Below are 15074 nucleotides of genomic sequence, written 5' to 3' on the forward strand. Positions count from 1 at the left end.
CTGACTGAATGTGTTCTGTCACCCAGCTTCGCTTTTCCCGTCTCCTCGTATGTGTGTTGACCTAAACTACATGCCATAAACCTCAAGTTACTTTTTGTTTTGGGGTGAAGATTCAGTTTCAGTCTTTTGGGTCTAGGTTTTCAATTACTTATTAGTCAAGTATTAACAGCACAAGTAATGGGTTAACTTTAGACTAGGAATTGGTGTGTGGGGGATGCAAGAATCTTTATTTTATTTTATTTGGATGAAATTTTTATCTATTATGTATTATTAAATATTCTTGCTGCTGCGCTGCAAAGCCATAGCAGACTTGAGGCGCTGTTGAGGGCCGAACTATCTCCAAGTTGAGAGATGTCTTTGGGTTGAATTAAGAGCCCTACCCAAAACTGAAGTGGGGAGGGGAGAGCCCTCACCTCCACTGCCCCATCCCACTCTCCCCTTAAACCCTCTGCCTTTTAAAAGCAAATCGTTTTCACTGCGATGTTGGACACTACAGGTATCTGTCCCCGGGCCAGCAGGGACCTCTGAAGCCTTCTTCATGGCCTGGCTTTCCCCCCCCCCCCCCCCATCCTGTGGTTTTTTTCTAATAGATATTCAGGACTTTTATAATGTCGTAGCTATCCAGGCTCCACTCCCTAAATTTTAAGAACTTTAATTGAAAGTTTAAATTGAAGGTGCTGTTTGTAGACACTTAAAACCCAATGAAAGCCCAGCCATCATGACAAATCCTTGAGTGTTGTCTTAAGAAAATGATGCTGGTCATCACAGCTTCAGCATCTCCTGTTTTTTTGTTGCTCACCTCCCCCTGCTGAACTCAAAGTTTTCTGGCTTCTCCTTCCCTCCTCTCACTCCTTTGCTGTCCTATGTAGTGATTTGGTGAGAGAAATTATGGCTGCCTATCCCCCACCCACTCCCCTGCATTACATATGAGTTTCAAGTTTTATTATTGCAATAAAAGTGCTGTATGCTGGCTTTTCTCAAAAAAAAAAAAAAAAAAAGAAAAGAAAAGAAAAAAAAATCAATAATTAGAGAGAATCATTGATCAGCTGTGTTCTGGTCTGCAAACATTACACAGCTCCTCCGTTGCCTGGAGGCAGGATGCCTTAAGACAGGGAGGTGGAGTAGGTCACCGAACAATGGGTCAGTTGGAGTTTGGAGGGAGGTGGTGGTTCACACTCCGGCCAAGCATGCCCAGGTGTTGCACCTGTGCCCTGATTTTCTTAGAAATGGCTGAAATGGCTTTTGTAACCTTTGGGTTGTCATTGTAACTGTCCTAACTCCCTCTTGTGGTTCCTGAGTATAAATTTGCTGTAACACCTGTGGTCTGCACTGCAGTTCGGCCTTTACCGTGGTGAAGTGCTGCAACTGTAGTTGCTGGCCAGCTTAATAAAGGCTCATAAATTAAAAAAAAATTTTTTTGTTATTTTTAATGATTTTTTAAAATATATTTTATTGATTTTCCACAGATAGGAAGGGAGAGAGATAGAGATCCAGAAACATCAATGAGAGAGAAACATCGATCAGCTGCCTCCTGCACACCCCCCACTGGGGATGTCCCCGCAACCAAGGTACATGCCCTTGACCAGAATTGAACCTGGGACTCTTGAGTCTGCAGGCTGACGCTCTATCCACTGAGCCAAACCGGTTAGGGCAAGGCTCATAAATTTTGATCTCTGTCTCTGGTGGCCATCTCTTGCGGGTCGCCCCATAACATTTGGAGGCCCCAGTGAGATACACTCCGGCCACGTTGCCAGTGGACACCCCAGGTGAGGACGCTCCAGTCTCTGTCCCGGGTTCCAGGGAGGCGGAGTGTCTCCTCCAAAATTCGCGATCCGAAAAGTAAGAGCCACCTGGACCTCCAGTGGGGAGGTAAGCACCTGGTTTCTGTTTGTGGAACGTTCCCCTGGTGGACTACAGGAGGGCTGGACGCAGCAGAGCCTGAGTCCAGACACCCAGGCGTGACGGCGTCCGGGGTCCCTGTTACGTGTGACCTTAGGGTGCATGTGTCTGGTTTGTCTTGTCTTTGTTGTCCTTGTCTTTGTTAAAATGGGTCAGGGCCAGTCGTCTACGTCTACCCCCTTACAATGTTTTCTTAAGAATTTTCAGGACTTCAAACGGCGTGGAGAGGACTATGGGACGTCGGTTAATGGTTTTGATTTGCAGAAATTGTGTGAATTAGAATTGCCCACATTTGGGGTTGGGTGGCTGTCTACCAGGACCTATGACTTAGGAATGGCTTATAGGGTTCGTCATATTGTTTATAGCCATCCAGGTCACCCTGACCTAATCCCTTATATTCAAATTTGGATTGACATCCTCACTGAAAAACCCCAGTGGTTGAAAAAAATTGCCAGGGCTAAGAAAGGAAGTTGGGACAGAGACAGACAGTTTTTATTGGCTCACCCCCCAAAAGGAGACAAAAAGGTAGACACTAAGGCAGGGGTGGGCAAACTTTTTGACTCGAGGGCCACAATGGGTTCTTAAACTGGACCGGAGGGCCGGAACAAAAGCATGGATGAAGTGTTTGTGTGAACTAATATAAATTCAAAGTAAACATCATTACATAAAAGGGTACGGTCTTTTTTTTTATTTCAATAGTTTTATTCATTTCAAACATTTTAACAATAAGAATGTAAACACTAATTATTATAATTTGAAACTTCAAAAAATGGAGGAATCATAGCACAGTAACATACCTTATATTGAAGATGGCAAAGGCAATATAAAATTGCCTAACAAAGGAAAGGTACAAAAGCCTTTCAAATTAAATATAATAAAATAATTTAAAACTAGAACAAATAGAAAAGAACAAAATGTGTAAACAGTAAATTGAACATTTTCTTTAGTGCAACTTCCAAATTATGCCCGGGACGTAGATGTACGTGGCAATGTAGACTGGGTTGAAAGGTTTTTGGTCTTTAAAACATCAACTTCAGTGGGAACAGTGTTGTTGGTCTCCTTTTTTAGCTAATGCATCAAAGTCTGGAGTTAGTTTTGTTGTGGCTATTCTCAGGATAGATCTGAGGTGTTCATCAGTTAAGCTGGATCTGTGAGGGGCTTTGTTGATGTTCATGACGCTAAATGTCTGCTCACAAACATAGGTTGACCCAAACAGCACCAGTATCTTCTGTGCCATCCTCCGGATGTTTGGAAAAGTGGCTTCATTAAGTGAAGCATAAAAGTCTCTTAGTTCAAGAGAGCTGAATTTCTCCTTTAGGACAAAGTCAGACTGAAGATCGATGAGTTCCAGTTGCACCTCTTCTGGTGCTGTTTCAGGGTTTTGTGAGAAAGGACAGGCCACCAGCTGAAGTGACTGGTCAATTTTTTCAACATCAGAAAACTGACGACAGAATTCTGCATGCAGGTCATCCAGTGATTTGCTGTATTTCTTCACGTTTTGGATGGTCTCCTTCTGTGTGGCTAGTGTGGCAAAATGAGTGAAGACTTTGTCTGAAATTTGTCTGGAAAAGAAAATCAGCTTCAATTTAAAGGCTTTCACATTAGTGTCTATGTCATGTACATACTGATCTTTTCCTTGTAGCTCCACATTTAGCTCATTCAAATGTGAAAATATATCTACAGCAAATGCAAAGTCACACAGCTAATTCTTGTCACTCAGCTCAGTAAATTCGTCAGACTTCCCCTTTAATTTCAAAAATGCACCAATCTCTTGAGTTCCCACACTCATTGGAAAACTTTGCCCAAACTCAACCAGCGGACACGAGAGTGGTAAAGTAAGTCGTGGTGATCCGCATCAGTTTCCTCCAGAAACTTAATAAACTGACGGTGCTGAAGTCCCTTTGCTGGAATGAAATTAACAAGCTTTACGACTGTATTAACAACATGATTAAGTTGTAATATAGACTTGCGCAATGATTCCTGGTGAATAATACAGTGAAGAAAAATAACATCTTGGTTAGGGTTCTCCGCTTTCACTTTATCCTGAATTCTTTTTAGCAGTCCAACATTTTTTCCAGTTAAATTTGGAGATCCATCTGTCGTGACATTAGCAAGTTTACTCCATGGTAGCTTCATTTTCTCGATGACAGTAGACACCCGGTCATACAAGTCCTCTCCCCGTGTTTTTCCTTTCAGTGGCTCCATGGCTAAAAGCTCCTCCGTAATTTCAAAATTGTCACTAATCCCTCGGATAAAAATTAAGAGCTGAGCAGTGTCCTTTACGTCATTACCTTCATCCAATGCTAGTGAATAAAACTTAAAGAACTCTGCCTTACTATTTAACTTGCTGGCCAAGTCTTCATCAATCAGTTCCACTCGACGAGTCACTGTCCTGCACGATAAGCTGAGTTTTTCAAACTTGCCTTTGCTCTCTGAACACAAGAGACCGGCTGTCTCTATCATACATTCTTTCAAAAACTCGCCTTCAGAGAGAGGTTTGCTAGCTTTTGCTAATTTGAATGATAGCATAAAACTTGCTTTGGTAGTTGTCTCTTGAATTGCAGTTTGTCTGTGAAAGACATTTTGCTGAGCCTGTAATTTAGCCATCAACCTCTGTGCAGTAGCCTCCTGTTCTTGAGGTGACTGCTTGCTACATAGTTGCCATGCTTTGTGGCAAAGTGACGGCTGAGATCGTACTCTTTGAAGACTGCAAGTGTTTCCTGGCATATCAGACATACCGGCATTGATCGGACTTTGGTGAAAAAATAATTTTGTTGTCCACTCCCTCTTAAACACTCGGCATTCACTGTCCACTTTCCTTTTCTTTGGTCCACTCATGTTTAATATTGGGCTAAAACCAACAGTACCGTTCTCTTATTAAATTCTTTACTAAAATAAGACAGTAAAGTATAAAAACAAGTGATTAAATTTGCTCTACTATAACATTTTTGGTCTTCTAAAAAATATATATATAACAAAATCATCTGAAAAAGTTCGGAGGCACACCCTGACCATAGAGAACCACCCCTTTCCTCCATAGGAAACCTGTGTATCTCTCACACAGGCCCTTTGTTTATGGTAACACACATAGCTGCACATTGCTGTATCTTCCAGACACACTTGTATGGGAGGTGCTAGGGCAGTGCAAAACATGGGTAACCAGTAGTTACCACTAGCACTTCCGTTACTGGCAAAAAACAGCCGCAGTGCACATAGTGTGAAAGAGCCCATTATCAATGTCAGATTGCATCCACTGGATAAAAACAACCAAGTGCCACTTTTAAATGCCCATTGCAACAGTTTTTCTTATTAAAAGCTGGAAATGGCAGGATATTCATATATATACCCCTACTGTGACAGCCTGGCAGAGCATTACAAAGGAGAAAACCCAGCATCTGGTGATGTCCATAAGTACAAGACTTCAGGCTGTCATTACCAGGAAAGGGTTTCATCCAAGTATTAGATATGAACATTTGATTTTCAGTTTTTCATTTGTCCAATTACTTCTGAAACCCTGAAATTAGGTGATTTTGTAATAAAATCTTTAGTTCATCACATTTCTATACAATCTTTTTGTTCAACCCACTGAATTAGGGTTCGTTCACACTAGCCGTGCTGCCGTTGCAGTGTGGTGCAGTACTGCAATGCAGCGCAGCTAGGGTTAATGCAGGGTACACAGGTTTCCATCATGTTTGCGTTGATGCTAATGTGCAGTGGTGCATGTTAACACAAAAGCCCTGTAGCACGCATTTTTACAGGCGCAAGGGGGAGAAGCAAATGCAGCGCAAAATGCATTTGTTTTGCCGCTAACACATGTGGTTAGTGGCCACGGTAGCGTTACTGATAACGCATCCGTATCAGCAAAAAAATGCAGCCGCAGCATGGGTAGTGTGACATGTCCTCTGTGTGTCTTTTTCCCTGCTGCGCGTGTCCGCAGTGGGAAAAAAAACTGCAGTGGATACAAGCCCTAAAAGCTGAAAGTCTTTGTTATTTTATTAACAAGTCATTGTGATGTACAGAATGTGGGAACAGGAAAAAATTGTGTTTGAGTAGAGCTCTTAATCTTACCTCAGAAAGGCTCTGATACTGTGCTCTCCAGGGGCGTGTCTCCCTATATCACCACGATAACGTGTCTATGCATTCCCAGGGTGATGTCGGGAGACACGTCCGCGGGCATTACAAGGAGCCTCTGGAAGATTGAGAGGTTGTTCCTTCTACTGAATGGGCGGATATAAATCCGCCCACTCAGAAGAAGGAGCTGCAGCCGTGTTTCCGACGTTGCCATGTTAACACTGCTGCTGGTGAAGGAGTGGAGGGGAGAGCAAGAGAACCCTCCGCTCTTTCAGCTCTGCAGGCCGGATAGAACAGCTGAATGGGTTGGATCCGGCAAGCGGGCCGTAGTTTGCCCACGGCTGCTCTAGCCAGTTTGGCTCAGTGGATAGAGCACTGGCCCTGGGACTGAAGGTCTCTGGTTCAATTCTGGTCAAGGGCATGTACGTTGGTTGCAGGCTCAATCCCTGGCCCCCAGTCAGGGTGTGTGTGGAAGGCAACCATTTGATGTGTCTCTCTCATATTGATGTCCCCCCCACTTTCATTCTCTCTAAAAATCAATGAGGAAATATCCTCAGGTGAGGATCAATAACAAAAACGTGAGCATATTAGAAAAAGGTAAAAATAAAGCCTTAGCTCAAATAAATCACAAAACATCCCTCATGGAATTGAGGTAGTTACACTATTAGTGCAAAATATGGACAAATGTATAAAAAGAACTCCTAAACTCGCCCAGCTGACATGGCTCAGTGGTTAAGCATCAACCTTCAAACCATATGTTCGGATTGTGAGCTCTATCTCCAGTGGGGGCGTGCAGGAGGCAGCCAATCAATGAATCATTCAACACCGTTTCTATCTCTCTCTCTCTCTCTGAACACACACATACATACAACTCCTAGTTTTTCCTAAAACAAAACAAACAACCCACAATTTAAAAAATAAAAAGAATGATTAGGTAATTTGAGCTAAGAAATAGCAAGCTGGTAATAACTGCACTAGTATCAGAGAGAACAAATTATTGACAAGTTATGTTTTGATCCATCATAATTTTCATAATTTAAATTCAATGCAATAAATTTGAGGCCTCTGCCTCAAATTCAATGAACCCATGATTACTCTCAGGTGGTCCCATTCTCCACCGTAACCATGCCCCTAAGCCCTATCAATAACTCTTGACTTCAACTATTAAGGCTTCTTCAGTCTGAGCAGACTGCATGTCGAAGAATGAGCTAAATAATTCCTTCGTGATCTCAATGATCAAATTGTCATTTTCTTTTTGCATTGCCCTCATATTTCTAATTCCTCTGTCAATATCCCATACCAGGATCTGTTTCTTAAAACTTCTCTAAGCATAATCACTCAATCGGCAGCTGAAGTGTTCCATGGTAAGGTGACTTTATGTCACTCTCCCATTCAAAGTCTCGGTGGCTTTCCACTAACATTGGAACAAACCACAAGGCTAAGGGTTTCTAAGGTCTTGCAACTCTGGCCTGCCACACACTATCCACTAGCTGGTATCACCCCTTAATTTTAAAATCTTGTTTATTCCTGTGCCTGAAATGTGCCAGGCTCCCTTGGATTTGACACACGTGGTAATTCTCTCCAAATATATTCCACCCAACCTTCTGTCTAGCTAAATCCTACTAATCCTTAAAGCCTCAGCGCAAATATGCTACGGTTCCAAAAGATCTTCTCCTTGCTACAAACTAAATCTTATGATTCTATGCTCTCATAGCATAGAACTTGTATTCAAACTGCATTGAAGTCTATGTCAGTTCTGTTGGTCACAGCGGCCCCACCCCACACCCAGGCACTGAAGGCTGAAGACCAGCAAGGAATTTATGGCCATATGGGGGTCAGTATCTTCCTCTAGAACAGCGGTGGGGAACCTTTTTTTCTGCCATTTGGTTATTTATATTATTTGAAGGCATACAAAATTACCAACTTAAAAATTAACCTGTTCTACTTGGTCAAACATTACCTCATCCCTAATGCCTTTGGGAGGGCCAAACCAATGACTTCTCAGGCCTTAGAAAGGCCTGTGGGCTGGAGGTCCCCCACCCCTGCTCTAGAAAATGGCAGTCCGGTTAGGGTGAGAAAGACATGCAGGAAACAAAAGAACAGGCATTTCATAACAATCAATTATGCAATTAAACACCACATAAAACTAAAATATTTCCACTTTGCTTTCATAATCCTCTACACGTGTATATTGTTTGCCGAGACAGTACTGAGGACAAAAATTTTTCAATTTCACATTCCTAAGAAAATTTTATGCTTGAATAACACTAACATAAATTACATTCCTTAAATTAGCTCACCTTAAAGAACAAGGAGGGATGCCAACAGTCGGAGACACTCCTGGTAGGTACGAATTGTCCTAAAAAAGAGCAATATGGCCACCTTGCCTCAGTGCCGAGAACTCACCAGAGCAACCAGAGACGTGGTCCAGGCGCCTTCCTCTGAGAAAGCGGGGCTGGGGGCTGCCCTAATTCAAGTGCACACCTGCCCCGCCCTCAAGCACTTAAAAGATTTACCTTTTCATAGGGTAATACGGAGGATTAACAGCAAGGCAACTCCCACTTGCCTGGAGGGGACAACTCAATTCCCTATTTCTATACAAAAAACTACCTGAAGAAAATTTAAGTATTGAGGGCGGGTGGAGCAGGAGTACTAGCGGGGTGGGGTGGGGGGGGGGGTCGGGGGTTGGGCAGCGTGTCTTGGGGGGGATGGGCTCCAGAGAAAGTCGGCCAGGGCTGTAATTTACAAACACCCCTGGGTGGCAGCGTGGAGACAACACTTTCTTTCCCAGTTTTACTCGATAACTTCACTTCTTGTGACCTGACATTAACCTTTTGATTAACTGAGGAAGAATAAGGGGAGGAAATGTTGAATGAAATATGCTTTCAATAGGAAAAACACTGTCCCCGCCCACAGCCACGCGATAAGGCTGCCCCAAAGGCCTGACTAGGTGCTGAAGTACAGGAAACGTATCTGAAAACTAAGCTACAGACAAAGAACTGGAACGTCGTTAATTTCTCTGAACGTTATCCATTTGCCTTGTCTTACTAGCCTCCGTGATAATCACAGGAGGCACTATTTTGGCGGGAGGTTGGGGGGAGACCTTGTATAAATATAAATTGTTAGTTTTAAGTGCTATATCTGGGGCGAGATTCCGCATTTCTAACAGACTGCCTAGACTCCCGCGAGGCTCTCCCGAAAGAGCCCATCACTCTACTGGTTCAACGGGATTTACTCAAATTCAGGCAGATCCAATCAAGATAAACTGGGCGCGCCCTCGCGGGCCGGCCGATTAGGTTTATCTGTGCAGTAAACAAGGCGCTCAAACCGCACCTCCCACCTTCTGGAAGGTTCAGGGACGGGAACTCGGCCCTCCTTCCCAGCCGAGTTCTAGGGAGGCCCGAAGCGATTTCCGCCCTCATTTGTAAATTAATTTTAACCCGCAGCTGGCAGCACGCACAGCCAGGTTGTCCGGGACGTCTTAATGACCCGGAAACTTCTATTTCTAAATCTCAGCCCGCGGGAGACGCCCCTCAGGTCACACGGTTGACTTTTTGGCTTTAAAACTTACCGCTGAGGGGAGCAGGGCCGATGTCGATTTTCATCAAGCGAGCGCGGTTTACAGCCAAAGGACCCCGATTCCACCCGCCGCTCAGAAACGCAGAGGGCTCCGGGGGAACTCCAGGCGCATCTCCCGGTGGTTCACCCGAAATTGAAACTGCCGGCGGTGAGGACACGTTAGTGCGAGGCGGAGGCGCCGCCAGCCGCCAGGGGCGCGTCGGAGCGGAGCAAGAGTTCGCCCCGCCTCCGACCTGGTGCCCGACAGACCCCGCGGCGGAGCTGGGACCTGGATGCGCGGGCAAGAAAAGGACAAGAGAATCAATATCTACGCGGATAGTAGATATGCCTTTGCTACAGTGCATATACAGGGAGCCTTATATCAGGAGAGGGGCCTCCTAACCTCAGGGGGGAAGAATATTAAAAATGCTCCAGAGATACTAAACCTTCTTTCAGCCATTTGGGGCCCTAAAGAAGTTGCAGTCATCCACTGCAAAGGGCATCAAAAGGACAATTCCCCTGTGAGGAAGGGGATCCAATTTGCCGACAAAACGGCTAAAGAGACTGCAAAAAGACCAGTAGGGCCCCTAGAAGTGCTGGCAGCCATACCTACTCAGAATCTGGAGCCCAACCCCAGGTACACCCCCAAGGAAGAGGATACAGCCAGGAGGTTACAGGCGAAGGAAGCCACCAATGGGTGGCTACAGTTACCAGATGGGAGACCATTAGTCCCAGAAGGCCTTGGATGGACTATCGCCTCCCAAACGCACAGGAGCACACATCTGGGAGGAACTAAGTTAGCTGAGCTTTTAGGAAGAGAATACTATATCCCTGGGTTGCATAAAATGGCCCAGGATATAGCCAGGAGATGCCAGATCTGTGCACAAGTGAACCCAGGACCTCCAATAACCACCCCGCCAGGAACCCGGTTTCGAGGTTCAAGCCTGGTGAACACTGGGAAGTCGACTTTACTGAATTGCCCAGTGGATTGGGAGGATACCGATATCTCCTAGTAATTGTGGACACTTTCTCCGGTTGGCCAGAGGCATACCTGACCAGGGCTGAAACAGCACAGGTAGTAGTTAAGAAACTCCTCTCTGAAATTCTCCCCCGGTTTGGCCCACCTTTATTCATGGGGTCCGACAATGGCCCAGCGTTCATCGCTAAGGTAACCCAATCTTTAGTTAAGGCCCTTAAGGTCGCATGGAAGTTACATTGTGTTTATAGACCTCAGAGTTCTAGACAGGTAGAGAGAATGAATCGGACACTTAAGGAAACCCTAACTAAACTAAAATTAGAGACTGGCGAGAACTGGGTAAGTCTCCTCCCCTTTGCCCTACTCAGGGCTCGCTGCACCCCATATGTAAAAGGGCTGACTCCTTTTGAAATCATGTTTGGCCATCTGCCACCTCTTCTCCCATGGCTGAGGGAGGAAGAGCTAGCTGTGTTATCTAATAGAAATCCCCTCAGCTCTTTGCAGGCGCTCCAGAGCAGTACAGCGGCTGCAAGGCCAATCGTCAGGGCAGCACACCAGGAAGCCCACCCACCGGACCTGGATAGCCCACCTGTGTGTGCTCCTGGCGACCTAGTCTGGGTGAGGAGGCACGAAGAATACAGGCAGTAAAGCTCATGGTCCTCCACACCCATTACCAGCGAATCCCCGGGGAAGGAGGGGAGGAATCTGAATCAACGGATTTGATTCACCGTAAAGACCAGTAGGGAATGAGACCAGTAGGGAATGTTCTGGGCTGCAAACATTGCACAGCTCCTCTGTTGCCTGGAGGCAGGATGCCTTAAGACAGAGGGAGGGGGAATAGGTCACTGAACTATGGGTCGGTAGGAGTTTGGAGGGAGGTGGTGGTTCACACTCCGGCCAAGAGTGCCCAGGCGTTGCACCTGTGCCCTGAGTTTGGGTTGTCATTGTAACTGTCCTAACTCCCTCTTGTGGTTCCCGACTATAAATTTGCTGTAACACCTGTGGTCTGCACTGCAGTTCGGCCTTTACCGCAGTGAAGTGCTGCAACTGTAGTGGCTGGCCAGCTTAGTAAAGGCTCATAAATTTTGATCTCTGTCTCTGGTGGTCGTCTCTTGCGGGTCACCCCATAACAGGCTGCCTCCTGCACGCCCCCCACCGGAATAGAGCTGGCAACCTGGGCCTGTGTCCTGACTGGGAATCAAATGCTGACCTCCTGGCTCCTAGGTTGACGCTCAACCACCGAGCCACACCAGCCAGGCGTGTCTTTTAAATCTTTTGGAACTTGCTTTATAGCCCAAAACTGTCAACTTGAAAAGAATTTGTATCGTGCTGTTGTTGAGTGGAGTGTTCTTGAAACATCAGTTAGTTAATTGAAAATCTTCTATATCTTTATTGATTTTCTACCCATTTGTGCTATAGATTACTTAGATATTGAAATACATAATTGAAAATTTGCCTATAATTTTACTCATTTTTATTTTATGAATGTTGAACCTCTGTTATATTTGCTTTGCTGTTAGATTATCAAATGCCAAGATACAGAAGTCTCTCCCTTGGGGCTAATTTCTGCAGGGAATAAACTCCCTATCTCTTGCTGGAGGGTAAATCCCTGGTTGACAGTGCATGGGATTGGGGAAGAGGGAATGTGTGTATGGGATGAGAGAAATAATGTTCCAACTGTCATTAATTTTACTGCTTTCCCTCCATATCTCCCATTCTCATTAGGCATTCCTAAGCCTGCTGCCAAACTGGTTCCTTCTAATCCTAATCCTTCATAGGCAAGCACTTATCAATGGTGTCTGCTTCTGATACAATAGCTATCCTCCTTCCGTCTTCAAATTTTTGTTGAGATCTCGTTTGCTTATGGTCTTTTTCCTCTTTATTGCTGTGGTTTATAAATTAAAATATTGTTCCCTAGCATTTTAATTGCGGTCCAGGGGACCAGACATGTTTAGCCATTTTGCTTACCTGACCAAACCATGACATTTCTGTAGTCGTTGCTGATCAATTGCCACACGCTTCCTATGTATTAGCTTTTCCCAGTTCACTCTTTTTTTCCAGTTCTATCTCTTATACCTACTTGGTACCACCTGCTCTCAGGTACCAATCCAATGCCAGTTTTACTCTGGCGACCACGTTTCTTTGGACTTCCCCTTGCTTTCATTACCGAGGGTTCAGCCTTGCACCCAGCTGTTATGAACCCTTCTCATCAATAAAAATACAACGAGGAAGGCTATGGAGCTGCGAAAGTGAACTTCTATGTTTCTGGCTGTCAGTGTGGGACACCGGGAAGGAAGAATTAAAAAGAATCTAATTTGGAACTGTCACTACAAGTAGTAATCACATAATCACCAGTATCTTGACCTGAAGACATTATACAATCCATAAAGAAAGCAAAGCCCTAACTGGTTTGGCTCAGTGGATAGAGGGTTGGCCTGTGGACTGAAGAGTCTCAGGTTCGATTCCAGTCAAGGGCACATGCCCGGGTTGCAAATGCCATTGAATAGGTAAGAATTTTAAGAATTGTAGCCCTAACCGGTTTGGCTCAGTGGATAGAGCGTTAGCCTGCGGATTGAAGGGTCCCAGGTTCGATTCCGGTCAAAGGCATGTACCTTGGTTGCGGGAACATCCTTAGTAGGGGGTGTGCAGGAGGCAGCTGATCGATGTTTCTCTCTCATTGATGTTTCTAGCTCTCTATCCCTCTCCCTTCTTCTCTGTAAAAAAATCAATAAAATATATTAAAAGGATAATTTTTTTTTTTTTTTAGGGGAGAGCATGAACGCAGTCCCCCACTACCACAAATTATGCAGTCGAGTTTCCTACATTTGGGGAAATCGCAGGGGTCAGCACATCCGGAGTGCAATGGATAAGCCTCGCCCTGGGAAAACCATCTTCGTGATCATGGTATCTCCCCTGCCAGGTAAGTATAAAAAAAGAATTTTAAGAATTATAAATGCTTGTCTCAAGTACTCAATAAATAATAAATAATAAATTGTAACATGGATCCTTTGCTAAAGTAGTGAATTACCAATTGAACATAATAATTACTGAGACTGATACAGTTGTAATTAACTAGTTATTAATAACTGGAAAGGAGCAAATGGAAGGCCAAAAATTATGGCCAAATATTGCCAGGAAACTGCAGTTTAACACTCTCCAGGTCTGTTCCCCACAGATCTTGGGGGAAGGAACTGGACAAAGGAAGAATAGAGGCATGCCCAGTAAAGTCTGGGTGACATAGGGAAAGTACGTGTCTGTCAGACACACCTGGGAACAGGTTATTGGCCAGAGTAGGCATGACCACTGCAAGCATGGGAAGGCTTGAGATAATCTCTTAAAGGATTTTGCTCTCTTGCCTTTTGGTTCATGCACCTGTCTCTTGCATTCCTGACTGCAGGACTCTCACGCTCCTACATTTGCCCACATGGTCTATGGCCAGGCCATGTGATCCCCACACACAATGGACAAATGGATTGCAACTAGATTAATGCTAAACTGGAATGGAAACTCTGGCTTTGCTTCTAGCTCTGCTGAATCCCCAACTGCATATCTTCCAGGACTGGATTAAGGAAAATGGGACTTTGAATCCCAGGGATGTAATTCCACGCAAATAAAGCTTTCTACCACATCTCATCTTCCTGTGGGGGCTTCCAAAAATGCTTATTCCAGTGGCATCCCAAGAACCTCATTCCCACTAGCAACGGAGAGAACCCATCCACTCATTTCTCCGATAACAAAACTACCCAAAGGTCCTGTTCAAAATAAACAAGAACTAGGAGCAACCCTTGAACTGTGAAAAGGAATGAGTTTTCAGCAATTCTAATAAAAAATCAACCAGAAGTTTTTCCCCTCACAATCCATGGCATCTTAAGATCTGATGAAATGTGACATATCCCTTTTTTTTTTTTTTTTTTTTTTTAATGCACGTGTTTCTTTTTCTAATATACTAGGGGCCCAGTGCATGAAATTTGTGCACTGGGGGTGGAGGGTCCCTCAGCCCAGCCTGCCCCCTCTCACATACTGGGAGCCCTCAGGGGATGTCCTAGTGACGGCTGATCAGGGGAAGGCACCAGCCCCATCACCCTGCTGCTGCAGCCACTGCCACCAAGGTGTTTTCATAAACACAGACTCCAGTCCCTTCACCATGAAAAAATGACAACTTTCTTTAGGCGTCTTTCAAGATGCGTCTTTCATAGGATATGACATTTCTTTTTTTTTTTTTTTTTTATCCTCAGCTGAGGATATGTTTCCATTGATTTTTAGAGAATGTGGAAGAGAAAGGGAAAGACAGAGAAAAACATCAAAGTGAGAGGAACACTTTGATTGGTTGCCTCCTGCATGAGCCCTGACCTGGGCCCCAGCCAGGGAGGAGCCTGCAACCTAGGTACATGCCCTTGATCAGAATCGAACCCGGACCCTGCAGTCAGCAGGCCTAGGCATTATCCACCGAGCCACACTGGCTAGGGCAGGATATGACATTTCTTAGCCCTCCAGCAGTGGACCTTCATTTTTTTCTCCAGGAGTGTGGTGGAAAAACCCTAGATCACCTTTTTGGATTCTTATACCCAAG

At 44.8% G+C, this 15074-nt stretch overlaps 1 protein-coding gene across 2 annotated transcripts; it reads right to left on the reverse strand.

Moving 5' to 3' along the window:
* Positions 1–2565: 2565 nt before the first annotated feature.
* Positions 2566–9817, reverse strand: LOC308234567 (general transcription factor II-I repeat domain-containing protein 2-like). Of its 2 annotated transcripts, none has more exons than XM_080642533.1 (3): positions 9542–9817; positions 8271–8329; positions 2566–4788 (listed from the first exon to the last, which is right to left on the reverse strand). In XM_080642533.1, exon 3 carries the CDS (start codon positions 4735–4737, stop codon positions 3685–3687), a length of 1053 nt encoding a protein of 350 aa, XP_080498659.1. In that variant the 5' UTR covers positions 4738–4788; positions 8271–8329; positions 9542–9817; the 3' UTR covers positions 2566–3684. The 2 variants fall into 2 exon arrangements, with proteins under 2 accessions (XP_080498659.1, XP_080498658.1); XM_080642532.1 differs by having other exon boundaries at positions 2573–4750.
* Positions 9818–15074: the final 5257 nt, after the last annotated feature.

This window comes from Plecotus auritus (genome assembly GCF_963455305.1).
Source record: "Plecotus auritus genome assembly, chromosome: 9".
Classification (NCBI taxonomy): domain Eukaryota; kingdom Metazoa; phylum Chordata; class Mammalia; order Chiroptera; family Vespertilionidae; genus Plecotus; species Plecotus auritus.